The following is a 27,667-nucleotide window of genomic DNA, read 5'->3' as shown; positions in this document are numbered from 1 at the left end:
AGATTCTGCAGCCATTAAAAAAGCATTAACAGGAAATTGAAGGAGACCAGACTGATACCCAACTGATTCTCTTTTCCAAAATGATTTTGCTTCGTAGCCTCACTTTAATTCATTAATTGTGAGGCACCTCCTGGACTAGGGGTCCATGTAACTGACTGTAGAGAAGCTGGAGGACAGCAATTCTGTAACCACTGAGAAGTTTCTCCTGGTTTAATAAGGGAGGTGGCAGGAAGTTTTCATCCTTTACCTTGTTTTTAAATCCCTAGTCTTCTGTCAGCAGGGGAAGGGCAGTGCAGGGCAGCCCTACGAAGGGGTGCAGCAGCTGGCAAGCTCCCCCTGCATGTGCTCTAACTCAGCCACTATCCTCGTCCCCCCACAGCTCTTTGGCCTGGCTTCTAATCAGAAAGACCCTGTCTGGCTCCAGGGTACATCACAAGGGACCAGCCCATTCACCAGAACCTAATGGGCCCTTCTTTACTTGATAGAGCTACGGGAGAGGGTTCAGGGTTGTTCCTGGGCGGCTAATGCGGCAATTTTGCAGCTTTGATTTATTGGCTGGCTGAGTTCATTCATTGTGTGTGGGGGATAATGTTTAACTGCCGAGTGGGTGCCAGCCGTTGTGACTCTAATAAATTGTTCAGGCATCCGGAGCATTTTGCAGGGGTATTTTGACTGGTATTTCACTCTACAGAAAGACTAATAATAAATATCAGAACTAGTCTTGCATGTTTTCCTCTAGGGGAGGTGTCAGAGTTGCCTGGGGACACCAGTTATTTTAATTCCTGCCTCATCCTCCCTCAGCAGCAGTGTCTCATGACTCAGCCAGCCCGCCCAGGAGATGGGGCTCCCCTACGGGGGTCCCTGCTCATGCTCACCCGGCCTGCAAACATTCCATGCAAACAACTGCTGAAGGCTGGAGAGAGCAGGGAGAATTGGTAGCTGCAGGGTGATGAGCTCCGAGTTCCATGCGGCCTCCGACTGCCCCCACCCACCTTCTTTGGCAGGTGACTCTACAAATAAAGATGCCGCACAAAGGAAAGTGTGGCCAGTACCCAAGTACCCAGGGATGGCACAGAAAGAGCCTGATTGGTTCAATTCCCAGTGAAATACCAACGGACAACCTGCCCTAAACTCTCAATTACTGAGGGACAATTTTCACTCATTGATATATTTGCTTTCCCAGCCAACTCTCTGTACAGCTTTTCATGAGTGATGTACCTGAGTATTCAGATTCTAATATCTAAACTATATTGTTAAATTTAACCCCCTAAATTTGGGTTATTGCTGATTATGTATTTCATGTATTTTTGACTTTTAAAACAAACTTTGTCTTTATGGATAATCTAAGCCCTACACCTAGATGTACAGACACTCTTTTCTTAACCTGTGTACATATTATGTAATTTTTTTTAACATTAGCTTTATTAAGCAAAAGCTGGAAATCCAGGGCTAAGGGTCCTTCCAGCCTCTCCCCTTCCCATGCTCACCCAGTACAGGAGGAACCCCAGGCTTCCTGCAGTGCTGCTGGTAAAAGCCCCTCCCGCCCCACAGAACAATGTTTTGTTAGCTTTCTTGGCCTGCAGCTGCTCATTGAGGAGAGGTCTCCATTGAGCAGGCTGCTGTGATGACCAGGTCCTCCCCTGAGTTGGTACAGTCCATTTGGATGAGGAATTCAGACTTTCCCCTCTTGTGTACAGCACTTCGCATTGATCGACACTGGATTTCATTTGCTCTCCTGTTGTCCATTCCCCGGGTTGTTCAGGTCTCTCTGAAGTTCCTCACAGCCCGACTAATCTCAATATCTTTGTGTCACCATCATCTATCACTATCACCCCACCCATCCCACCCCCATTCCAGCTCATGAATAAGTCTATGAAAGAACACAGGGCCTAGTACAGAACCTTGAGGCCCCGCTGTTAACCTTTGGCTTAAGTCTAACGTCAGTACTGGGCAGATCAGTTGAAACAATAGTAAGGAATAAAATTGTCAGACGCATAGAAGAACATTAATTGTTGGGCAAAAGTCAACATGGTTTCTGTAAAGGGAGATCATGTCTTACTAATCTATTAGAGTTCTTTGAGGGGGTCAACAAACATGTGGACAAGGGGGATCCAGTGGACATAGCGTACTTAGATTTCCAGAAAGCCTTTGACAAGGTCCCTCACCAAAGGCTCTTACGTAAATTAAGTAGTCATGGGATAAGAGGGAAGATCCTCTCATGGATTGAGAACTGGTTAAAAGACAGGGAACAAAGGGTAGGAATAAATGGTAAATTTCCAGAATGGAGAGGGGTAACTAGTGGTGTTCCCCAAGGGTCAGTCCTAGGACAAATCCTATTCAACTTATTCATAAATGATCTGGAGAAAGGGGTAATCAGTGAGGTGGCAAAGTTTGCAGACGATACTAAACTGCTCAAGATAGTTAAGGCCAAAGTAGACTGTGAAGAACTTCAAAAAGATCTCACAAAACTAAGTGATTGGGCAACAAAATGACAAATGCAATTTAATGTGGATAAATGTAAAGTAATTCACATTGGAAAAAATAACCCCAGCTATACAAACAATATGCTAGGGGCTAATTTAGCTACAAGTAATCAGGAGAAAGATCTTGGAGTCATCGTGGATAGTTCTCTGACGAAGTCCATGCAGTGTGCAGCGGCAGTCAAAAAAGCAAACGGGATGTTAGGAATCATTAGAAAAGGGATAGAGAATAAGATGGAGAATATTTTATTGCCCTTATATAAATCCATGGTACGCCCACATCTTGAATACTGCGTACAGATGTGGTCCCCTCATCTCAAAAAAGATTTACTGGCATTAGAAAAGGTTCAGAAAAGGGCAACTAAAATGATTAGGAGTTTGGAACGGGTCCCATACGAGGAGAGATTAAAGAGGCTAGGACTTTTTAGCTGGGAAAAGAGGAGACTAAGGGGGGATGTGATAGAGGTCTATAAAATCATGAGTGGTGTGGAGACAGTGAAGAAGGAAAAGTTATTTGCTTGTTCCCATAATATAAGAACTAGGGGCCACCAAATGAAATTAATGGGCAGCAGGTTTAAAACAAATAAAAGGAAGTTCTTCTTCACTCAGTGCACAGTCAACCTGTGGAACTCCTTGCCTGAGGAGGTTGTGAAGGTTAGGACTATAACAGGGTTTAAAAGAGAACTGGATAAATTCATGGAAGCTAAGTCCATTAATGGCTATTAGCCAGGATGGGTAAAGAATGGTGTCCCTGGCCTCTGTTTGTCAGAGGGTGGAGCTGGATGGCAGGAGAGAGATCACTAGACCATTACCTGTTAGGTTCACTCCCTCTGGGGCACCTGGCATTGGCCACTGTCGGTAGACAGGATACTGGGCTGGATGGACCTTTGGTCTGACCCAATATGGACACTCTTATGTTCTTATGGCCATGATGAAAACTAACCATTTATTCCCACTGTCGCCAAGTCAATTTCTGATCCATGGCAATATTTTGCCTCTCACCCATGACTTGATTTCTTTAGTAGCCCCTTGAGAGGGACTGTGTCAAAGGCCTTTTGAAAGTCCAAGTAAATTATATCGACTATCCCTTTTGGCACGTTCAAAGAATTCTAACAGATTAATGTGGTATGAAGTTTCTTTGCAGAAGCCGTGACTCAGTTTCCCCCGATGACTGATGTTGCTGATGCCCCTGTGTGTAATCCTTTGAGAGGTGCAGCTGTGCTCTGTTCTATTCCTGAGCTGCACCCAGAGATAATTCCCCAGGGCTCTGCTAGGTTGTTTGATCTTGCTGGTGCCAGAAACCTGATTCCCCAGAGGGACTTTCTCTGCCTGAGGCTTTTGCTGAGTCCTGTGGGATCACAGTCCTGCTTCAGGGTGCTGCCTGAGGTCCTCAGCCCGCTGTGCAGCCAGCATGCACTGACTCCAGCTGGGCCCACCCTGGGATGCCACCCTTATGGGCTGGAGAGTGACAATCCAGGGCCCCCGTTATAGGGCAGTCCCTGGGCCCTGCCCCCCTGCCCACATTTTCAGTGGCTGCATCAGCGACAACCCACACAATAAGTGTGTGCTGGACTGGCAAGGGCTGTGAAGACTCCCCTTTGGGCAGGCTGGAGTCTCCTTCCCAGATGGGCAGGGACGGAGCATGGGAGACCTCCTCCTCCCCCATAAGGTGCAGCTGGGTGGCAGCAGGGCCCCCTGCCATAAGGAGTGACAGAGGGGGCTGCCCTGTGTGTGGTTTAAGAACGACCCCCCACCCCGCCCTCTTTGTAGCACAGGGCTGCAGTTTCAAACCAGCCCGGAGTTCCTTGGGCTGAGGGCACGTGCGGGCCGGGGGCCAGGAGCTTTCGGCCAGTAGTTCTGGAACTTGTCTAGAAATCTTTCCTTTAAGGGTGGATTTATTCCTGTGCCCGGCCTGGGGCTGGCCTGGGTGTGGGCCGGACTGTCAGCACGAGTCAGCACTTTCCGTGCGCCTGGCGCGCTGAGCCCTCTGGAAAACCTGGCCTCAGCTGTGGGTGCTGGGCAGGGCACCTCTGGAAGGGCTGGCCTGAACGTGGGCTTCTGGCACTCCGGGGCCCAGTGGGTCAGCGTCCTTGCACCAGCTCTGCCGATTTACCACTCTCATGTCCTGGATTGCAGGTCCCACTCACTGACTCGCTCACCCAGGGCTTGTGTGGTGGTCTGCACACCAGGGAAATGGAGGATAACTCAGCGTCCCCTGGCTCCGTGAGGTCACGGCCGCTGCTTGGCTTCACCCTTTTCCTCATTTCTCTCCACGTTCAGCGGCTGGACTCAGGTAGGATTCCTGGGGCTTTAGGGTCCTGTCTCTCTCCCACGGAAGCCAGCGGCTCTGCTGGGGAAGGCTGGGCCCCCAGCCTGAGCTCTGTCGGAGGGGACTCAGGGATTATGAGCAGAGCAGCAAAGGTGGCAGCTGGTGGGCAGAGGAGTCAGGGAGCCCTGGGCAATAAATGTGTCCTGTGGCCTACAAGAGGCCCCGCAGCAAGTCCCCGCTGGCAGCATGTGGCTGCTGTGCCCAGAAATGTCCCCCTGAGGCTGATTGATTTCTGGTTCAGTGGGACGTGACATGTAGCTGGGTCCTGCTGCAGGGACAGTCAGTTCTGTAGAATGGCCCCCAACAACTAGAAACTACCCCTAGCCTGGTCCTGCCCTTAGCGACTAGAAACCTCTGCCCAGCAACCAGAAATGCAATGGAGAGTTTCGGGAGCTGGAGATGTGTCTGAGTGTTCACCACGTGGGGGAGCGCTGGGTCGTGGAGCTGCTGGGTGACACCTGGCAATAATCCTCCCACTGGCGCCAGGAGGGTCAGGGTTTCACCTCTGGTGCTGAGAAGAAAAGGGCAGACTGGCTTGGAGGGAGCGTGGGGGTTAGGCGGGGAGTGTGGAAAAACAAGGAGTAGCTCCCAGGCACAGCAGGGCTTTGATCACACTCTTCCAAACTCTGGGAGAATTTACGTAAAGTTACAAAGATGATTTTCAAACAGCAAAAATTAAAGAAGAGGAAACTTGGCTAAATCAGGTTTGAGTAGAACTGGTTTGAAAATGCCAATTATTGTTAGTGGGGAATTTTTTTTAAACTGTTCTTCAAAATTTCCTACCAGTTGTTTTTAGTTTGTTTGTTTTGTCCAAAACCTGGGAAGTAAACCAAAAGTACTTATTGAGAATGTATTTTTAATGAAAATTTTTCAGTTTTCCAGACAAAATTTTTTATGTATGATTTTTCAACAAGAAGGAAAATTTTGACTGAAATTGAAAGTTTTCATTTTGCTCAAAAAGCCACATTTGGTCAAAAAATGTTGTGATGAAAAAATTTCAACCAGCAGTCATTTTGATAAAGTGATCCGTTACAGTCCCTGTGAGTGTTTTGCGTAACTCTGAGACATGGCTGAAAGCAGGTGGAATGTAAAGCACAATAATGATATATACTTTATACGTTATAGGAAGCCGGGAAAAAATGAGGAGAAAAGAGGGGTTGATTTCTAGGAGAAAGAGCATTTTAAAATGTTTCCCTAAGAGTGTAGTAAAGGTCTCAGTAAGAAGATCACCTAGGAGATGTAATTAGCCCTTAAGGCGATATTGTGCCAAATCAAAATGTAACCCTTCTGCCTGTCAGAGTTGGCAGCAACAAGGACCGGGTTCAATATCTAGGGGATCCATTCCAATAAAGTGACCATTTGGGCAGCTATGGCCTCATTCTAGGCGGGGTGGGTGTGCCTATGCAAATGAGATCAGCCCCTGAAGTTCTTTTGCACAACTTGCCACACCTCACCACCAGATGTCAGGGTGCAGCTCATCCTGACACTGCTTACATCAAGATGAAATTCTGCCTCTCAGGAGGTGCAGCCCAGGATAGAGCCTGGCTTCTAGCCACCTTTGCATCTCCTGGATCCTGGGCTGTTCCAGGGACTGCAAAAGCCCCCAGTGTCAATTAGAGCACCCCTAGGGTTGCCCTAACTTGCAGCAGCCTCCATAGCTGCTCTGCAGCCCTGGTATTGGCAGAACGCCAAGTGCTCCAGCCACACCATATGACACACTTTGGTGCTCTGAGGATACGGTCAAGTATGCCAGCCCTGAGCCACTCCTGCGGGGGGGGCATTGTCCCAGGAATTGCCCAACCCCCTTTACTCTGCCAGAGAAATGTGAAAACGCCAGCATCCATCTGTATATGACGGGCCAAGGCCACGCAGAATCATTGGCAGAGCTGGGAACAGGATGCAGGTGTTCGTGGCTTCTAGTCCCATGCTCAGTCCCCCAGCCTCTCAGGGCTCACAGCATCACACTGCTTCGATTTATATGACTGTCACTATGTCTGTGCTCCGCCCTGCCTTTAAAAAGTCCCTTGGGAGGAACCCCTTCAGCATGACAGACCGTCAAGGAGCCACATTTTCCAAGGGGGTAGGCCACCTGGCCTCAATGCCTCTGAGACCGGCCTCTGGGCTCTAGCTCTCCTGCTTCTCATGGTGAGCTCTGCCCAGCGACTACAGGAGAGGGTGTATTACTCAACTGGAATACAGTGTTGGGAAATCCTTAGGTTAGCACAGAGGGGCAGAGGTTAAAACAAGGCTCATAGTGGCTGAAGCCAGGGCTCCACCAAGCCAAGCTGCTGTAGGATCCATCGGGGCTGTCTCTCTCTCTCTGTCCCTTTGCCTCTGAGTCCTGATGAAAGGCCCTATGTGTCTGTGAATGCTGTTTTAACCACAGGCTCCCTGACACCCGTCCTCCCCTGTTCTCCTGCTGCCAAATGATGCTGAGTTTATATGACCAACCTGCATTGGCTCCCCAGCCATTACGTGATAATGTCCCAGTCCCGGCTCTTCCTTTATCTCTTTGTCATAACCATAAGGGTAGCCGAAAATTCCTCCTTACCTGTAAGGGGTTAAGAAGCTCAAATAACCTGGTTGGCACCTGACCAAAGGAACCAATGGGGACAAAAGATACTTTCAAATCTGGGGGAGTGGGGAGGAGAGGTTTTGTTTTGGGTTCTTTGTTTCCGTGGCCATTTGCTCTTGGGACTAAGCGGGACTGGACATCAATCCATGTCCTCCAAACCCTTCTGAACCAGTCTCTCATGTTACAGAAATTGTAAGTACAGCCAGGCAAGGTGTATTAGTTTATCTTTGTTTTCTCAACTTATAAATTTTCCCTTTGCTGATGGGAGGTTTATCCCTGTTTTGTTGTAACTTTGAAACTAAGGCTAGAGGGGGTTCCTCTATGTTTTGTGCATCTTTTGTTACCCTGTAAAGTTATCTTCCAACCGGATTTTACAGAGGGGATTTTTACCTTCTCTCTTTTTTATATAAAATTCTTCGTTTAAGAACGGACTGATTTTTTTCAGTGTCCAAAGATCCAGGGATTTGAGTCTGTGTTCACTTTGTAACCAGTTGGTGAGGATATTATTCTCAAGCCTCCCCAGGAAAGGGGGTTTAAGGGCTTGGGGGGATATTTTGGGGAAACAGGAACTCCACATGGTACTTTCCCTGATTCTTTGTCTAAATCACTTGGTGGTGGCAGCATACTGTTCGAGGAGAAGGTGGGATTTGTGCCTTGGGAAAGTTTTTAACCTAAGCTGGTAAAAATAAGCTTAGGGGCTCTTGCATGCGGGTCCCCAGATCTGTACCCCAGAGTTCAGAGTGGGGAAGGAACCCTGACACTCTTCCAGACTGGATCCTGCATTCACAGGTGCAGGTTCTATTCAGTTCATTTTAATTATTCTGTTCTGAAACCAGGAGGCAACATATTTCAGACACCTCATGTCTTCCGTCTGCCTGGAGAGGCATTTTAACCCTTGTGCATTCAGGGGATAACAATACAGAGTCTGATGGGGAGACACACATTGCTCATAAAAATATTACAGGAATTTCCCATTTCCATTGCCATGACATATTCCTAGTTCCACTTTAGCTACAGTTTAATTTGTCCTGGTTCCTTCTACAGAGAGTTTCAAGGTGATTGGACCCGATGGCCCCATCAGGGTCCTTGTGGGAGAAGACGCTCTGTTACCCTGTCACCTCTCCCCCAGGATGAGCGCTGAGAGCATGGAGGTGCGCTGGTTCCGATCTCTGCAGTTGTCCATCTCTATCGGGATGGGAGAGACCAGGTTGGCCAGCAGATCGCACCGTATCGAAGCAGGACGAAGCTACTGAAGGACGGTATTGCTAATGGGACTGTCTCCTTGAGGATACGCAGCATCACCCCCTCTGATGAGGGGACATACGGCTGCCTCTTCCAGTCACCCACCTTTTACGAAGAAGCTGTGCTGGAACTGGCGGTGGCTGGTCAGTGAGCACCGGCCAGTTGTGTGTCTCACCCCCACCCCCACCCCCCCAGTTCTGGTCTGTTCAGACTAGTCACCTCTCAAAGGAAAAGCACCGGAGAGCTAGGGAATGGGGGTGGCTGTTAATGGGATTGATGCACCCACCTGACGACTCCTCACACCCCCTGGAGTAACCAACTCCACATCCAGCTCCTCCACCCCTAAGCTGCTGGGGCATCTGTCTGAGCAAGGGTCAGGCCCCACCTGTTTCCCCGACCTCCACTCTGGGGACATGCCTCAGATGTGGCTCTTATCCCACGGAGTCTGACCCCTTCTCCCACAATTTCTTTGGGCCCTGAGAAAGTTTGTGGAAATCTCCCAGAAGCCTCTGCTTCCAGGATCTGATAGAAGACCTCTAGGTAGCGCGGTGTGTCTATGAACTGTGAGATAGATACCCGGGGGTCCGTGCAGCCACAGGGGTGACTGGAGCTTTGTGTGTGATCTACCCATCATGTGGTAGATCTGTATGTGTAACATCATGGCGAGTGAGGACAATGCTACACCGCTGGGGCTCACACTGCCGCAGTCCCACCATGCCAGTCTGCACCAGTGCAGTTTTCTGGTGGTGACGGCCCCAGGGTGTAGAAGTGACACAGGTTCACTCCATTCCCCTCCAGGTCTGGGCTCCACCCCTCACCTTTCTGTCGATGGCTATCAGGATGGAGGGATCCACGTGGTGTGTGAATCGGCTGGATGGTATCCGGAGCCCAAAGTGCTGTGGAGAGACCTCAGTGGGCAGCGACTAGCACCAGTGATGGAGAAAATATCCCAGCAGGCTGACGGGCTGTTTGATACTCACATTGCTGCTGTTATAACAGACGCTTCGAACCAGAACCTGTCCTGCTCTGTCCTCAACCCCCGTCTCGGCCAAGAGAAAACAGCAACGATGCACATAGCAGGTCCAGGGCCGGCCTTCGGGAAAATGGCACCCTTGGTGACTTTGTATTTTGGCACCCTGGCCCCTATGGATGCAGTGTCCCCTTATTGCCCCGACCCCTGTGGGTGCCCTTCCGTTGCCCCTGGCCTCCACGGGCTTCACCGGCTCCCCACAGCCCCAGGGTCCCACTGCCTCCTCCCAAGAATAGAGTGAGGGAAGGAGAGAACCAGGCAGACAGAGGGGGAGATGGGCCCATCTTGTGCTAGTGCAGAGAAGCTGAGAGGTGGGACTCACGGATAGAACGGAGTGGGATTTCACGCTTCTAATCTGAGACGTATGTGTGAAACTATTTGTAAAATACACAACAAAATTAATAATGAAAAACCCCTTCTCCCCTAACCCCTCCTGCTCCCCGTTCTCCCCTGCCCCCTGTGCCCCTTCTCCCCTAAACCCTTCTGCACACCCTTCTCTTCTAACTTCTGCACTCCCATCCTGTGCCTCAATCCCTGCCCTTCCCCCTTTCCCCAACCTCTGAACCCCATCCTGCGCCCCAACCCCTGCAGCCCTTCTGCCCAACTCCCTTCTGCACCCCTTCTTTCCTAGCCCCTGTACTCCCCTCCTGCCCCCCAACTCCTGCACTGTGTCACCTTCTCCCCTAACTCTCTTGTGCCCCTTGTCCCCAACCACCTTCTGCACTCCCTTCTCCTCTCCTATTCCCCATGTTCCCCATAACCTTTCTGCACCCCCTTCGCAGCTAAGCCCTGCACTCCCATCCTGTGCCCCATCCCCTGCACTGTACCCCCTTCACCCCTAACCTCAGCAACACTCCTGTGCTCCAACCCCTGCACCCCCTTCTCCTCAGCCCCCTTTTGCACCCCTTCTTTCTTAGCCCCTGCACTCCCATCCTGCACCCAGGTGGGGAAAGTGACCTGGATGGAAGGGGCAGCTGGCATTGGTGTTCCCTCCCCCCTCCAACGCTGCTCCTCCTCCGTGCCCCCTACGGGGCTGTGAGAGGGGATCGAGGAGCAACATCATGGCTCCATGCATCCAGATCACTTTCCTCCCCTGGGCTGGGTGAGGGGAGGGCAGAGAGCAGCAGCTCCTGGTGCCTCACGGCACAGCCCAGATGGGGAAAGTGACCTGGATGCAGGGAGCCCTGGCATTGCTCCTTGTTCTGCCCCCTCCCACACAGCCCTCTAGGGGGGCTCAGAAGGACGTAGGGGGGACAAGCAGTATCTGTGCATCGTGGCTCCCCCACCACGTTCCTCCACCAGGAGGATGCAGGAGAAATCTGGGTGCTCCCTCACCCGTGCCGGCTGGCAGCGAGCTCCTCTGACAGTGCCCTGGGCAGTCTCCCAGGTGGTCCACCCCTGAGGCCAGACATGAGCAGGTCAGAGCCCAGCACAGCCAGAGTGCTCGGCCCCAGCAGAACAAACAACAGACGACCTATCTGCAATGTAGTCAGGGCCTAGCTAAGTTCAGTGACCAGGCTGAAGCTTGGGCTCCCATCAGCCTCATGGGAGGAGCCACTTCTCATCTCTCAAAAGCCAGACCAAATATGCCCGTGAGATCCTCCCAGGCCACTCCAGGATGCTGCAGGCTCCCCTCACTCCTGCTGCTGCCACATCGATTCTGTCTGGGTTCAGATCAATGCAACTTTGCCTTGCAGATGTGTTCCTTCCAAGGACCTCTCCCTACCAGGTGGCTCTGTCAGTGACCCTGGCTGGTGTGGTTTTTCTCGTCCTCTTGGCCGGTTATTGCTTCTGGAAGCAGCACAGAGCAAAAGGTAGGGTGACAGAGGGGAAGGAATGCTGTGGGACAGATAGAGGGTCTCCTGAATTCAGAGACAGTTGTCAGGGGGCTTCGGGCCTGTGCCATGAAGAGAGGTTTGAGTGAAGTCAGTGAGAGGGCCAGAGGGAGAGGAAACGAGCAATGGAGGAGAGGAGCTGAACCTCACCTGGAGGTGGGGATCCTGGATGAGCCACGACTCTGTGTGTGAACTGAGAAGTGCCGGATGTAGAGTCACCCCTTTGGGTTTCATCGTAGAATAGAACGTACCTGACCCTAGGTGTTCAGTGGGTTTCAGAATCGCTCAGTTTGAAGCAGGAATGAGACCCGGAAAATTGGCCATGGATCTGTGTTGTCACTTGTATCACACTAGCATCTGTGAGCACCAAACACACCTATTGGGAGACAGTCCTGGCCCCAGTGAATTTATGACCTAAGTAGGGCAGGCACATGAAGGGCAGGGGGGGAAACTGAGGCACAAACAGGGAAAGGACTTGCCCAAGGATACCCTGCAAGTCAGCGGCAGAGCTGGGAATAGAGCCCAACTCTCCTGAGACCCAGCTCAGCACCCCATTCACTGCCCAAACTACCTGCTAACTTCTGTGTATTGAACAGGCCTGTTTGCAGGCAACGAGGAGCAGGAGCTATTCATCAAGGTCCCTCCCAGATCCAGCAAGATTTAGGGGCTCCCTGGTGCTTGGTGGGGCTGGTTAGACCCAAAGGGCATTGACAGCATGTAGGGCTATGGGGGCTGGCACCATCCAGCCCCTTTATCTTAGTCCTGGTCTACATCCAAGCAGTGTGTCGCTGGGACCCTACCAGGATATGGAAAGCAGCACAGGTTGCTGGGGTGGATGCAGTTATATCGGAATGAAGGCCCAGCAGAGGAAGGGGAGAAGCTATAATGCTAGGAGGCACCTTTGTCCCAGCGTAAGTGCATCCACACTAGGGGGTTGTACCACGATAACTATTTGGGTAAAACATCATCCCTCTAACCACCATAGCTACAAATGCTATCTGTGCTCCGGGCCTTCGTAATTACAGCCCAGTGACATTCATTAACAGGAGTGATGTCACTGTAAACGTGACACCTGCCATCTTACATGTCACCTTCTCCTCCTCTAGACGCTCAGCAAGCTGAACGGAAGAAAGAGATACGTGAGTCTCGATTATTAATATTCCTACTGTTATTAATAATGATACATTAAAAACCAGGCTTGTGGAGTGCGTGTGTGTTACAGGCCCCCCTGTGAGCCAATTCACAGAGCCAGGCTCTCTAGCTGGGGCTGTAACAGCTCCTCTCCTCTGTGGAATGGGACAGGGGGAGCCTGTGACCCATGCACCAGTAGATTATCTACTTTCTCTGCCCCCATCAATATAACACTGGATAAGCCCCCATGAATGTGATAACTGCTCTTTTGGCCAACACACTGGGGACTGAACTGGGAACTTCCATGCCTGAGTTCCTGCTGATGAGTGTTACACTCCCAGCACATGCACAGAGACGTTAGATGGATGCTTCCAGCGAGCGCATGTATGCTTTTAACGTAACACGATGTAATTGCCTGGAATCCAGAACCCCAACCCTGTTGTAGTAATTTAGATGGAATAAACAGTTAAAGATGACAACACAACCATGTCAATGTCCAACATGAAACAGAGTTAAACCTCTTTGGGGTTTGGTACCCAGGGACCTCAACCTGCTTTGTACCATGGCAAGCACACCATTAAAAATCTTTTAACCTTTCATAAAAAATACAGAAAAGAAAGAAAAACAGGTAAAGCATTTGAAATGTAAAGTATTACGTAAGACTTTTGTTTTAATGACATCCCCTGTTCCCTTTGCCTTTAGTGAAAGACTTTAGAAGGAACCTTCCCCGGACCCCCACCATAGCTGACAGTCTCTTAGATGGTGTTAAAGATGGGAATAAGTGTCCTTTTTTGAGAAAAGAGAAGAAGTTAGTAGAGACAGGCTTGAACTGTGCAATGACCCATGTCTTGGCTAGGCTATGCCTACCCTGAGGAGAGGCAGAGGCAAACCATCATCATGGTGTTAACCTTACATTTTTAACTTAATAAAGGAAAACCAAAGCAGGACCAATCCCCAGCTAAATCATCCCAGCCAGGGCTTTGTCAAGCCTGACCTTAAAAACTTCTAAGGAAGGAGATTCCACCACCTCCCTAGGTAACGCATTCCAGTGTTTCACCACCCTCCTAGTGAAAAAGTTTTTCCTAATATCCAACCTAAACCTCCCCCACTGCAACTTGAGACCATTACTCCTTGTTCTGTCATCTGCTACCATTGAGAACAGTCTAGGTCCATCCTCTTTGGAACCCCCTTTCAGGTAGTTGAAAGCAGCTATCAAATCCCCCCTCATTCTTCTCTTCTGCAGACTAAACAATCCCAGTTCCCTCAGCCTCTCCTCATAAGTCATGTGCTTCAGTCCCCTAATCATTTTTGTTGCCCTCCGCTGGACTCTTTCCAATTTTTCCACATCCTCGTTATAGTGTGGGGCCCAAAACTGGACACAGGACTCCAGATGAGGCCTCACCAATGTCGAAGAGAGGGGAATGATCACGTCCCTCAATCTGCTGGCAATGCCCCTACTTATACATCCCAAAATGCCATTGGCCTTCTTGGCAACAAGGGCACACTGCTGACTCATATCCAGCTTCTCGTCCACTGTCACCCCTAGCTCCTTTTCTGCAGAACTGCTGCCGAGCCATTCGGTCCCTAGTCTGTAGCGGTGCATGGGATTCTTCTGTCCTAAGTGCAAGACTCTGCAATTGTCCTTGTTGAACCTCGTCAGATTTCCTTTGGCCCAATCCTCTAATTTGTCTAGGGCCCTCTGTATCCTATCCCTACCCTCCAGTGTATCTACCACTCCTCTCAGTTTAGTGTCATCTGCAAATTTGCTGAGGGTGCAATCCACGCCATCCTCCAGATCATTAATGAAGATATTGAATAAAACCGGCCCGAGGACCAACCCTTGGGGCACTCCGCTTGATACCAGCTGCCAACTAGACATGGAGCCATAATAGAAAGTATCGAATAATGATCAAATAGAAAGTAACATCAAATACTCACTTAGGAATATATTAAACGGTAAATCATCATTCACAATAAAGAAGTTTTTCGACAATATGCTGTGTGTCCCTGGGAGGGAGTCTGTTCCTCCTCTCCCTGGCTGCAGAGTCAAGAGTCACACCAGTTGTCCCACCTTTGCCTCTGTCCAGCATGTGATGCTCCTTTCCTTTGATGCTGGCACTCTTTCCAACAGAGAGAAAGAAGAGTAGCAAAGAGAGAAAATGCAGCTTCTGTTCTGGTGCTGCCTCTCGCTGGCAGCCTCACTGCGGAGAAACACAAGCCAGCCCACAACCTGATCAGTCACTCTGGAAAAATCACACCAGCACTGGGCTGTTTGGGGCATAGCTTTTAGCTGCCTCTTTAAGCGAATCCAATTTCCCCATAAGAATTAATGTAAATGGGGGGGTTAGGTTCCAGGGAAATTTTTTTCACCAGACAAAAGACTATATTATATTATATATATATTGTGTGTGTGTGTATATATATATATATATATATATACACACACACACACAGAGTATAAGTTTTAAACAAGCGATTTAATACTGTACACAGCAGTGATGATTGTGAAGCTTGGTTGAGGTGGAGGAGTCAGAGGGTGGGATGTTTCCCAGGGAATGCCTTACTGCTGAATGATGAACTAGCACTTGGCTGATCCCTCAAGGGTTAAGTCATTGTTGTTAATGTACCCTCACACTCTACAAGGCAGAAGGAACGAAGGGAGGAGAGACAGCATAGCAGACAGAGTCACACACCCTGTGTGTGTGTGTGTGAGAGAGAGAGGTGCATTTCCCCTTTAAGTATGCTGATCCCTGTCTTAAGTACACTGCCTTGTTAATTAGATAGCAAGCTGAGACCCACCTCAGCTGCTGCCAGGAAGCTCCTTCTGGGACTGTCCTGTGTCCCCCCTGCTCTATGGCAGATGGGGTAAGCAGGGTGCAGGAGCAGGGGGGAGGGGGACACCCTGATATTAGCCCCCCTGTTCCCCTCACTCCCCCACACAGCAGGCAGAAGGCTCTGGGAGCAGCACATGGCAGTGGGGGGAGGGACAGCTGAACTGCCAGCAATTGATATAGCCGGCTGGGCAGCTGTTGCACAGGGAACTTAGGGGAGCGGGGAGCTGATGGTGGGGCTGATACGGGGGCTGCCGGTCCACCCTGGTTCCAAGCCCCCACCAGCTAGCTCCACCGGGCTGCTCTTCCTGCAAGCAGTGGACAAAGCAGGCGGCTGCCAAAGGACCTTAGAAGGGAGCATTGCACAACTTTAAATGAGCATGTTCCCTAATTGATCAGCAATGTAACAAGGAAACAACATTAACCAGGAGGACTTTAAGTGAGGAGTTACTGTAAGACAAAGGGTGGGAAGAAGGATCATTCTTCTTTGAGTAGTGTCCCTGTGGGTGCTCCACTGCAGGTGTATTTGTGCCCCCTACGCCTCAGATCGGTGTCCATTCAGCCCCCACAGATGCTGTCCCTGTCTCGGGCCCTGCATTAGGGCTATAGAGCGTTGCACGGGCAAACTGCCCTCAGCTCCTTCTCAACCATCTTGACCTGAGACGGAGCCTCAGCAGCCTCCGAGCTGAGAATACCTCATCTGTATTTTACTTTCTGTTTTGAGTGATTAGTGTCCATTCATTGCATTTCAGTCAGTTAGTGTTCACACTCCCCTTCTGTTTCCTTTTCTCAAAAAAAAAAAAAAGGACAATAAAATAATGCCCCCTCTTTATTTTGTTATAAGGCTAGCGAACTCCCTGTCCTTAGAGTAACAGCCGTGTTAGTCTGTATTCGCAAAAAGAAAAGGAGTACTTGCGGCACCTTAGAGACTAACCAATTTATTTGAGCATAAGCTTTCATGAGCTACAGCTCACTTCATCAGATGCATACTGTGGAAACTGTAGAAGATCTTTTTATACACACAAAGCATAAAAAAATACCTCCCCCCACCCCACTCTCCTGCTGGTAATAGCTTATCTACAGTGATCACTCGCCTTATAATGTGTATGATAATCAAGGTGGGCCATTTCCAGCACAAATCCAGGTTTTCTCACCCCCCACCCCCCTTTTCCAAAAACCACACACACAAACTCACTCTCCTGCTGGTAATAGCTTATCCAAAGTGACCACTCTCCTTACAATGTGTATGAAAATCAAGGTGGGCCATTTCCAGCACAAATCCAGGTTTTCTCACCCCCCCCACCCCCATACACACACAAACTCACTCTCCTGCTGGTAATAGCTCATCCAAAGTGACCACTCTCCCTACAATGTGCATGATAATCAAGGTGGGCCATTTCCAGCACAAATCAAGGTTCTCTCACCTCCCCCCCACACACACAAACTCACTCTCCTGCTGGTAATAGCTCATCCAAACTGACCACTCTCCTTACAATGTGTATGATAATGTGCATGATAATCAAGGTGGGCCATTTCCAGCATAAATCCAAGTTTTGTGCTGGAAATGGCCCACCTTGATTATCATGCACATTGTAGGGATAGTGGTCACTTTGGATAAGCTATTACCAGCAGGAGAGTGAGTTTGTGTGTGTGTGTTTGGGGGGGGGGGGTGAGAAAACCTGGATTTGTGCTGGAAATGGCCCACCTTGATTTTCATACACATTGTAAGGAGAGTGGTCACTTTGGATAAGCTATTACCAGCAGGAGAGTGGGATGGGAGGAGGTATTGTTTCATGGTCTCTGTGTATATAATGTCTTCTGCAGTTTCCACAGTATGCATCCGATGAAGTGAGCTGTAGCTCACGAAAGCTCATGCTCAAATAAATTGGTTAGTCTCTAAGGTGCCACAAGTCCTCCTTTCCCTGTCCTTAGTTCTTTCTTGTCTCCTCCATCTGGGGAAGTGAAACCTGGACAGAGTATGCCTGGCTCTTCCAGGTTTAAGTGTTGCTTCTCCTGCCGAGAAGCAATTCCAGTCAGTGATGTACATTCCCACTGCATTCGCTGTCTTGGAGAGTCACACGTGCCTTAAGAGTGTACTTTCTGCCTGAAATTAATATCAAGGGCTAGGAATAACCTTGAACTAAAACTATGACTACTAACGACGGAAAGTTCACTCGGATCAGCCTCTGACCCTGGCCCTGGGACACCCTCCCACCCCACCCGCCCCCGTACAACAGTCTCCAAAGTGGCCGAATCCTCCCACTTCCTCGGCTCAACACTCTATGGCAGCTTGGAAGAGGAAATTTTTGGATTCCTCTCAAAAAGCCACAAAAAAGCAGGCTACAAGTCATTGGGTAGAGAATCTACCACAAAGAAATGATCCCTAACAAGATCAACCACCCTGGTACTGACTGATCTACAACTGGGTACCCATGAGACAACTGGCTCCTTGGGTACTGGTACCACCAGTAAGCCTAAAAACCCAAAGGGCACAGGCTATGGGAGTTCGGTACCTTTGGTGGGGGTGTGGGGGGAAGGGGTGGTAAAGAGAGAACCAGCTCCTCTAGGTCATCTCCGATAGAGTGCTCTAGGGCCTCGATACCAAGTACTTCAGCTCAGCAGAAGACCAGAACAACACTATCGGCCATTTATCGGAGTGCAAAAGTCTCCCACTACTGTCAGCTCCTTCTACATCAGCCACTTCCACTCAGCTTACCTCAACGGTGCCACCCGCTATTCTGGTATCACAGGAATTCCATTTGCCTAAAGACTTGCTGGTTTCAGAGATGCCGGAGTCGCCCCGGTTCAGCACCGACACATTCTTGGTACTGACCACATCTCAGTGCCCAGACACACATGCAGTACCAATGGAGTCTCCCACAGCATCCATGACAGCTCCACCTCTTCCCAGTGACGAGGAGGAGGAGGATGACAGATTCTCCTCAGTCTCCTTGGAAGGCTCTCTGTTCCACTACCAGGGAGAGAATCACCCAGAAACCTCTGCAGAACCAGCTCACCATCATGAGACATGACCCACACAGTTGGTATGGACACGCTTAGGTGCACCCATCAATGCCCTTTGCACACCCCAGTGGCCATACGGGGACCCGTGGGCGGCCTATACTCTCCAATTCTTGAGGGCCCCTAATGTTGCTCATCAGGGTAGGAGAAGGCAATCTCCTACTGCTTCTCTGTCTAGATCTCCTGAACCACAAGAGAAGAACTTTCAGGAACAGGCAGTGAGATGAGACAAAGGGGTTACTCCAGTGACTAACATCTCTTCATCCTCTCCTGATGAAGCTGTTATGCCTCGCCCACCAACTTTGGCAAATGACTTCAAACCATTTCAAGACTTCATCAAGAGAGAAGTGGATTCTCTACAAATTCCACTGGAAGAAGTCAAGGTGTTGCAACACAAGCTGTTCGACATCCTACACCCTTCATCATCAGCCTGTATTGCACTCACTATTAACGAGGTATCGCTGGACCCAGCAAAGACTATGTGGCACAGTACATCCCACATGCAAGACGGCGGATAAAAATATTATGTTCCCTCTAAAGACTCGGACTTTTTATTTTCCCACCCATTCCCAAACTCCCGTGTCACCGATGCTGTAAATCAACGTGGCAGACAGCACCATGCTAAATCAACACCCTATGACAGAACTTAAAACAGCTTGAAAAGCATATTCTTAGGTGACCCTGCAATTTAAGATTGCTAATTACCAAGCTCTTATGGCAAAATACAACCAGATCAATTATTCTACATTAAACACCTTCATTGACCATCTCCCGTTAGTTTCAGGTGATCACAACTGAGGGTCAGCTTCTTGCCAGGACATTATTGCAGGCCCCTCTCTAAACACCGCTGACACAGCTGCCTGCGTCATCTCAACAGCAGTGGGCATGCGGCGCTTCCTGGCTTCATCTTTCTGGCTTTCCAAGGGAAGTCCAGTCTACTGTGGAGGACCTTCTGTTTGAAGGATCCAAATCATTTGCAGAGAAAATGAATGAATCCCTCCACATACTAAAAGATTCTAGAGCCACTTCGCATTCACTGAGAATTTATGCACCTGCACAAAAAAGAAGATATAATAAATCACAGATGACACAGAGATCCTGGCCTGATCAATTTTCTCCTCCCCAGAGGCATTATGAACCCCAACAGAAAACACAATGAATACAAAAGCGAAGATCAACTGCCCCACAATCATCAACATTACAGACATCTACATCTATGCATGAATTTTGATGTGTTGTTTGAGGCCCTGAGTTACCACCCCCATTTTAATTTGCTGCAAAAACACAAACATCACCACTACTTTGGCAACCGCCTTACTCTTTTTCATCAAAACTGGGACCAAGTGGGTTTTGGAGATCATCTCCACAGGATATTCGATCCATTTTACCTCCCTCACTCCTGCCTACCCCTCCCCCTGTCCCTCCTCAGGAACGCTTCTCATGAGCAGCTTTTACATCAGGAAACAAGCTATCTTCTGAACCTAGGTGCTGTAGAACCAGTTCCTACTCAACACAGAGGGAAGGGCTTCAACTCCAAGTACTTCCAGATACTGAAAAAGAATGGTGATTGGAGACACATTCTGGATCTAAGATCACTCAACAGATTTGTAAAGATACAACACTTCAAGAAGGTTACTTTGGCAGCAATAATCCCATCTCTGGACCATGGGGACTGGTTCTCGACCCTTGATCTACAAGATGCTTACTTCCATATCGCGATCCACAGAAGGTTTCTAGTATTCACTCTGGGACAAGACCTCTTTCATTGTCTGCACCCAGAGTGTTCTCAAAGGTCCTTTCTGTGGTTGTGGTGTTCCTTCGCAAACAAAGAGTGATAATATTCCTGTATCTAGATGATTGCCTGCTCAAGGCATGCTCCTTTGATGATGCTTTGACGCCCCTGCAAAAGATTATGGACCTATTCCTCCAACTGACTCTAAAAGTAGACATCCAAAAGACCATATTAACTCCAATATAACATCTGGAATTTATAGGGGCCTACCTAGATGGAGCAGAGGCCAAAGCCTTCCTCCCCTTATGCAGGTTCAACACCTGAGACAACTTAATCTTGACTGGACAGGCCAACCCACAGACCTTGGTCAAAATAGTCTTCAACTACTGGGACACATGGCGGCAGGCACCTTTGTAATAAATCACGTGAGACTCCACATGTACTGGCTTCAGTGGTGGCTCAGCACATACCAAGCACACACAGTATAAACAAACTTCTATAGGTGCCCTCAACAGTCAAAAACTCCCTCAACTGGTGGAAAGACCCTCACAATGTCTGCTCAGGAGTTCCCTTCACTCAACCACCCCCAACGTTAATAATAACAACAGATGCATACCTACTGGGATGGGGAGCCCTCCTGGACACCAACATTAGTCAAGGCAAATGGTTCCCCTTCGAATCCACATTGCATATCTATTTACTGGAACTCAGAGCAGTCAGGAAAGCTTGTTCACATTTCCTCCCACTGACTGGGGCAAGCATATAAAGATTATGATAGACAACACTGCATGTATGTTTTACACAAATCACTAGGGAAGAGCACGCTCACCTTCCCTTTGCACCAAGGCAGTGAAACTCTGGACCTGGTGCATTCACCACCCCATAGAACAGCTTCCGTATGAGGAGAGATTAATAAGACTGGGACTTTGCAGCTTGGAAAAGAGGTGACTAAGGGGGGATATGATAGAGGTCTTTGGGGCACGTGCCATTGGCCACTGTCGGAGGACAGGATACTGGGCTTGATGGACCTTTGGTCTGACCCAGTCTGGCCGTTCTTATGTTCTTATTTGTGGCAAGGTTTACTCATGCCCTGAGACATCTTGTTGTCGTCTTACGATGGAAGGGGGTGATGGCAGCGAGATGCACTTCCAGGGAGCGTAGCGATAACCCTGACATTTTCAGTTCTAGGATGCAATCTACCACAAGTGGTAGTGGAGAGGATGTAGGGGTAATATGTTTCCAGTCACACCAGAGCTGGAATCTCTCCCACTATTGAGTAGACATGGTCTTTACATACTCAGAGCAGGTCATTTCTAAGCGTTGGAAGCACTGAGTTGGAGAACCTGTCGATTGGGGTGATGGACCTTGCCAGTACCCTGAGAGGGGAGATGAAGAACAGCTGGTGAGTGATTGGCATGCAAATCGCCAGTTGAGTACGGCATGGGAATCACGTTTGTCATGGCCACAAGGGGTCTGTAAGTGTAACCCTGGCCCTTTCTTTTCTTTCCTCAAGCAAGACCTTTGACATTAGAGGAATTGGAGGAAAGGCATAGAGGAGACCTGTGTTCCAATGTAGGAGAAAGGCATCTCCGAGAGAGTGATGACTCAGGACAGCTCCGGAGCAGAACTGGGAGCACTTCTTGTTTCTGACTGTGGGGAATAAGTCTATCTTTGGGACTCCCCAACGTAGAAATATGCTGTGGAGAAAAGGTCTATTTCTCATTTGTGATCCTGGGAAAAGTTCCTGCTGAGAGTGTCCGCAGGAGCGTTCTGTGTGCCCAAGAGGTGAGCTGCTGAGATGTTGGTGTGAACATAAGAGCATAAGAACGGCCAGACGGGGTCAGACCAAAGGTCCATCTAGCCCAATCTCCGTCTGCCGACAGTGGCCAGTGCCAGGTGCCCCAGAGGGAATGAACAGACAGGTATCATGCCGTGATCCATCCCTTGTCGCCCCATCCCCAGCTTCTGACAAACAGAGGTTAGGGACACCATCCCTGCCCATCCTGGCTAATAGCCATTGATGGACCGAGCCGCCAGGAATCTCTCTAGTTCCCTTTTGAACCCCATTATAGTCTTCACAACACCCTCTGGTAAGGAGTTCCGGAGGTTGACAGTGCATTGCATGAAAAAATACTTTCTTGTGTTTGTTTTAAACCCGCTACCTATTCATTTCATTTGGTGGCCCCTTGTTCTTGTATTATGAGAAAGAGGGCTATGAAATCATGAGTGGTATAGAAAAAGTAAATAAGGAAGTGTTATTTACTCCATCATATTCCCCCCTTAGTCACCTCATTTCCAAACTGAAAAGTCCCAGTCTTATTAATCTCTCCTCACACGGAAGCCGTTGTATACCCCTAGTCATTTTTGTTGCCCTTTTCTGAACCTTTTCCAATTCCAATGTATCTTTTTTGAGATGGGGCGACGACATCTGCACACAGTATTCAAGGTGTGGGTGAACCATGGATTTATATAGGGCCAACATGATATTTTCTGTCTGATTATCTATCCCTTTCTTGATGATTCCTAACATTCTGTTTGCTTTTTTGACTGCCGCTGCACATTGAGTGGATGATTTCAGAGAACTATCCACAATGACTCCAAGATCTCTTTCTTGAGTGGTAACAGCTAATTTAGACCCCATCATTTGATATGTAGAGTTGGGATTATGTTTTCCAATGTGCATTACTTTGCATTTATCAACATTAAATTTAATCTGCCATTTTGTTGCCCAGTCACCCAGTTTTGTGAGATCCTTTTGTAGCTCTTTGCAGTCTTCGCAATCAGATGTTTCTGATTCAGGGAGTAGATGGCCAGCCCTCAGTGGAGAAAGAGGTGGTTAGGGACTATTTAGAAAAGCTGGACGTGCACAAGTCCATGGGGCCGGACGAGTTGCATCCGAGAGTGCTGAAGGAATTGGCGGCTGTGATTGCAGAGTCATTGGCCATTATTTTTGAAAACTCGTGGCGAACGGGGGAAGTCCCAGATGACTGGAAAAAGGCTAATGTAGTGCCAATCTTTAAAAAAGGGAAGAAAGAGGATCCTGGGAACTACAGGCCAGTCAGCCTCACCTCAGTCCCTGGAAAAATCATGGAGCAGGTCTTCAAAGAATCAATCCTGAAGCACTTACATGAGAGGAAAGTGATCAGGAACAGTCAGCATGGATTCACCAAGGGAAGGTCATGCCTGACTAATCTAATCGCCTTCTATGATGAGATTACTGGTTCTGTGGATGAAGGGAAAGCAGTGGATGTATTGTTTCTTGACTTTAGCAAAGCTTTTGACATGGTCTCCCACAGTATTCTTGTCAGCAAGTTAAAGAAGTATGGGCTGGATGAATGCACTATAAGGTGGATAGAAAGTTGGCTAGATTGTCGGGCTCAATGGGTAGTGATCAATGGCTCCATGTCTAGTTGGCAGCCGGTGTCAAGTGGAGTGCCCCAGGGGTCGGTCCTGGGGCTGGTTTTGTTCAATATCTTCATAAATGATCTGGAGGATGGTGTGGATTGCACCCTCAGCAAATTTGCGGATGATACTAAACTAGGAGGAGTGGTAGATACACTGGAGGGCAGGGATAGGATACAGAGGGACCTAGACAAATTGGAGGATTGGGCCAAAAGAAATCTGATGAGGTTCAGTAAGGATAAGTGCAGGGTCCTGCACTTAGGACGGAAGACCCCAATGCACCACTACAGACTAGGGACCGAATGACTAGGCAGCAGTTCTGCAGAAAAGGACCTAGGGGTGACAGTGGACAAGAAGCTGGATATGAGTCAGCAGTGTGCCCTTGTTGCCAAGAAGGCCAATGGCATTTTGGGATGTATAAGTAGGGGCATAGCGAGCAGATCGAGGGACGTGATCGTTCCCCTCTATTCGACATTGGTGAGGCCTCATCTGGAGTACTGTGTCCAGTTTTGGGCCCCACACTACAAGAAGGATGTGGATAAATTGGAGAGAGTCCAACGAAGGGCAACAAAAATGATTAGGGGTCTGGAACACATGACTTATGAGGAGAGGCTGAGGGAACTGGGATTGTTTAGTCTGCAGAAGAGAAGAATGAGGGGGGATTTGATAGCTGCTTTCAACTACCTGAGAGGTGGTTCCAGAGAGGATGGTTCTAGACTATTCTCAGTGGTAGAAGAGGACAGGACAAGGAGTAATGGTCTCAAGTTGCAGTGGGGGAGGTTTAGGTTGGATATTAGGAAAAACTTTTTCACCAGGAGGGTGGTGAAACACTGGAATGTGTTACCTAGGGAGGTGTTACCTAGAATCTCCTTCCTTACAAGTTTTTAAGGTCAGGCTTGACAAAGCCCTGGTTGGGATGATTTAGTTGGGGATTGGTCCTGCTTTGAGCAGGGGGTTGGACTAGATGACCTCCTGAGGTTCCTTCCAACTCTGATATTCTATGATTCTATGATGTTCTACACTGTCATGGGACCTCAACCATGTCCTTAGGTTTCTTACAAGACTTCCCTTCGAACCCATGGCCTCCTGCTCTCTTCTACACCTCTCTATGAAAACTACAATCCTAGTGGCCATTATGTCTGCACAGAGAGTGGGAGAGAGAGGGGCTCTATTGGTATACCCCCTGTTTACAATTGTTTTCGAAGATAAGGTTACATTATGACTGTACCCCATGTTCGTACTGAAAATATCTTCACACTTCCACATAAACCGGTTTATCCATCTCCCCACTTTCTTTCCAAAACCACACCAAGATAAAAGGGAGGTGACACTACACACTCTCAATGTCAGGAGAGTCCTTTTATTTGGTGAGGATTAAGCCCTTCAGGAAATCTCACAGACTACTTCTCTCCATTGCAGACAGATCTAAGGGAGCCTCAATCTCTAAACAAAGACTCTCAAGATGGATATCAGACTACATTATCCATTGCTATCACACTTGTGCTATGCATCCGATGAAGTGAGCTGTAGCTCACGAAAGCTCATGCTCAAATAAACTGGTTAGTCTCTAAGGTGCCACAAGTACTCCTTTTCTTTTTACGAATACAGACTAACACGGCTGTTACTCTGAAACCTATCACACTTATGGCATTCAACCTTCCTGTACAGTTCAAACTCACTCCAGGAGATCTCTCTCCACTTACACAGCCTTACTCAGGAATGTTCCAATCACAGACATGTGCAGAGCAGAAACGTGGACATCTGCTCACACATTTGCTGAACATCATGCAGTCACCCACATCTCAGCAGAAGCACCTTAAAAATGTGTGAGGGGCCCACAGGCACCTGAACTGTGGCTGCACCCCACGTGCCATGCCCCACCTGAGGCCCTGCCCCTTTCTCCCTGTGCTCACGCCACCCATTGCCCCCAAGGCCCTGACCTCACACTACCTCTTCTCCCCAAGCCCCTGACCTTCCACCAACCCTTCCCCCAAATCCCCAGCATCACTCCCTCTTCCCCCCAAAACCCCGCCTGCTGCTCACTCCTCTCCCAACCGTCACTGGCCTTTACAGCTGGCAAAAAGTGGGGGGAGAGCCTGACCCCTTGATCCCGCCAGTTCTGGCACCCCTGCATCCTCTGCTGTATTTTATTCCAGTGTCTGATGCTCAGGACTAGATTCGGCTCTGAAATCCCACCCCTCCGTTACGGGTACTGCTGCAGAGTCGCCGAGACACCCACAGAGACACCGCTGCAAGAAGGAGAAAGGGGGACTCACCTGGTGCCGTAACTGTGGCTCTCTGAGATGTGTCCCTGTGGGTGCTCCACTACTTGCCCTCCTGCCCCTCTGCTTTGGAGCTCTGACCTATGAGCTCTGTGGTAGAGAAGGAGCTGGGGGCAGTTTGTCTGCACAGCGCTATATTGACCTAATGCGGAGCACGAGATGGGGAGAGCCAATGTGTGGGCCAAACAGAAACGGCTACCTAAAATCTCCGACGTGAGGCACCGGGCTGTGAATACACAGAGCATGGAGTAACACACACCTCGAAGAACTGCAGTTACTGCACAAGGCGAGGAACCCTTTCTCATCCCATTTCACACTCAGGGAACTGAGGCCCAGAGAGCTCAGGGCCCCAATTCAGCTAGATACAGGCTTAACTTTACGTGTGTGAATAATCCCATTACTATAAGTCAGTCTCTTGCTGTCAGACATTTTTTCCAGCCCTCAAATAATTTTTGTGGCTCTTTTCTGCATCCTTTCTAGTTTTTCAACGTCTTTTTTCAAATGAGGTTAGCCAGTTGTTCAGACAGCCCCACAGCCAGCTGCACTGACTGCCAGCCACTGCTGGAGTGGCCCAGGGCAGCTGGCCCCGGGGACCACCTGACCAGCAGCCGGTGGGGCTGGCCCCAGAGAGCGCCTGAGCAGTGGTCCCTCGGGCGGCTGAAGCAGCTGCTGCTCAGTGGCCCCTGGCAGCTGGTGCCGCTGGCCCTGCTCCCCCTCCAGCAGCAGCCCCGCTAAGATTTACTTAGGGGTACTTATGGTATAAATCATGAACTGGTCACTGGTGCTGAATTTTTTTGTTTATTGCCCATGACCTGTCCACAACTTTCTCTAAAAATACCCGTGACTAAACTGTAACCTTGGGCCTGGTACAGCGGTGACTGAGTGAGGGTCTAAGGTCTGTGATGTACAGGAGGTCAGACTACAACCCTTCTGGCCCTGAACTCTGTGAATCTATGATGTTCTGTAAAATGGCAGCTCTTTGCTAGTATGAGAGGGGACTATTGCCCCCCGGAATCTCACCTTTCACTCTTCTTTCTTTAGAAAACCTGCGATCTGAACTGGAGAAAGAGAGAGGTAAGTTCCTGGGACAAGTTCTCTGAAATAACAGTAGGAATAACCCAGTTAATGCAACAAGATGAAACCTCGCCTCTTTCTTCCTTTTCTCTTCCAGAGATTCTGCGCGCTGAGCTGGAGAACGAGAGAGGTAAATGTCTGGGCTCTCCGGAGGCTTGAACAATTTTCTCTCACTGTACATAGTCAGACAGACTTTGGCTTTTGTCTCTGCACTATCTGTTAGGAGAGGCTCTGGGAATCAAATGGACAGGGAGCTCTGACTAATCATAGAGTGGGGTAACTGCTCCATAGATAAGATTGCTGCTCAGTTTCCATCATAAGCCTGATTTTAGCCCCCTCCTTTAAAATCTGCACACAGGGGAATGTCCATATCCAAAACTGGTGGGTCTGCCTGGGCCCATGTACCTTTTTGCTACTGAATTTAAAGGAATGGAGGGGGTGGGATTCTGATGCCCTGGAAACAGGGGCTGTCAAGGTTCCTTCCCCACTCTGAACTCTAGGGTACAGATGTGGGGACCTGCATGAAAACCTCCTAAGCTTACTTTCACCAGCTTAGGTTAAAACTTCCCCAAGGTACAAATTAATTTTACCCTTTGCCCTTGGATTTCCACTGCCACCACCAAACTTTATCTGGGTTTACTGGGAAATGTAGTTTGGACACATCTTTCCCCCCAAAATCCTCCCAACACCCCACTTCCTGGGG

At 49.1% G+C, this 27,667-nt stretch overlaps 2 protein-coding genes and 1 long non-coding RNA gene across 3 annotated transcripts in view; 2 read left to right on the top strand and 1 right to left on the bottom strand.

The window, feature by feature from the left end:
• LOC102930774 (class I histocompatibility antigen, F10 alpha chain) overlaps window positions 1–27,667 on the bottom strand; it is a 1,343,638-nt gene that overhangs the window by 194,827 nt on the left and 1,121,144 nt on the right. The gene's annotated exons all lie outside the window — the stretch shown is intronic.
• Window positions 1–27,667, top strand: part of LOC119566052 — a 302,951-nt gene that overhangs the window by 149,482 nt on the left and 125,802 nt on the right. The gene's annotated exons all lie outside the window — the stretch shown is intronic.
• Window positions 35–27,431, top strand: LOC119566031 (butyrophilin subfamily 3 member A2-like). Its single transcript, XM_037896513.2, is given in 9 exon segments — window positions 35–218; window positions 4,617–4,773; window positions 8,429–8,548; window positions 8,551–8,769; window positions 9,425–9,706; window positions 11,354–11,470; window positions 12,598–12,630; window positions 26,932–26,964; window positions 27,062–27,431. Coding segments are annotated over 8 exon segments (966 nt in total). The 5' UTR covers window positions 35–218; window positions 4,617–4,673; the 3' UTR covers window positions 27,124–27,431.

This window comes from Chelonia mydas, chromosome 4, assembly GCF_015237465.2.
Source record: "Chelonia mydas isolate rCheMyd1 chromosome 4, rCheMyd1.pri.v2, whole genome shotgun sequence".
Taxonomy (NCBI): Eukaryota; Metazoa; Chordata; order Testudines; family Cheloniidae; genus Chelonia; species Chelonia mydas.
This window is presented reverse-complemented; position numbering and strand designations above follow the sequence as displayed.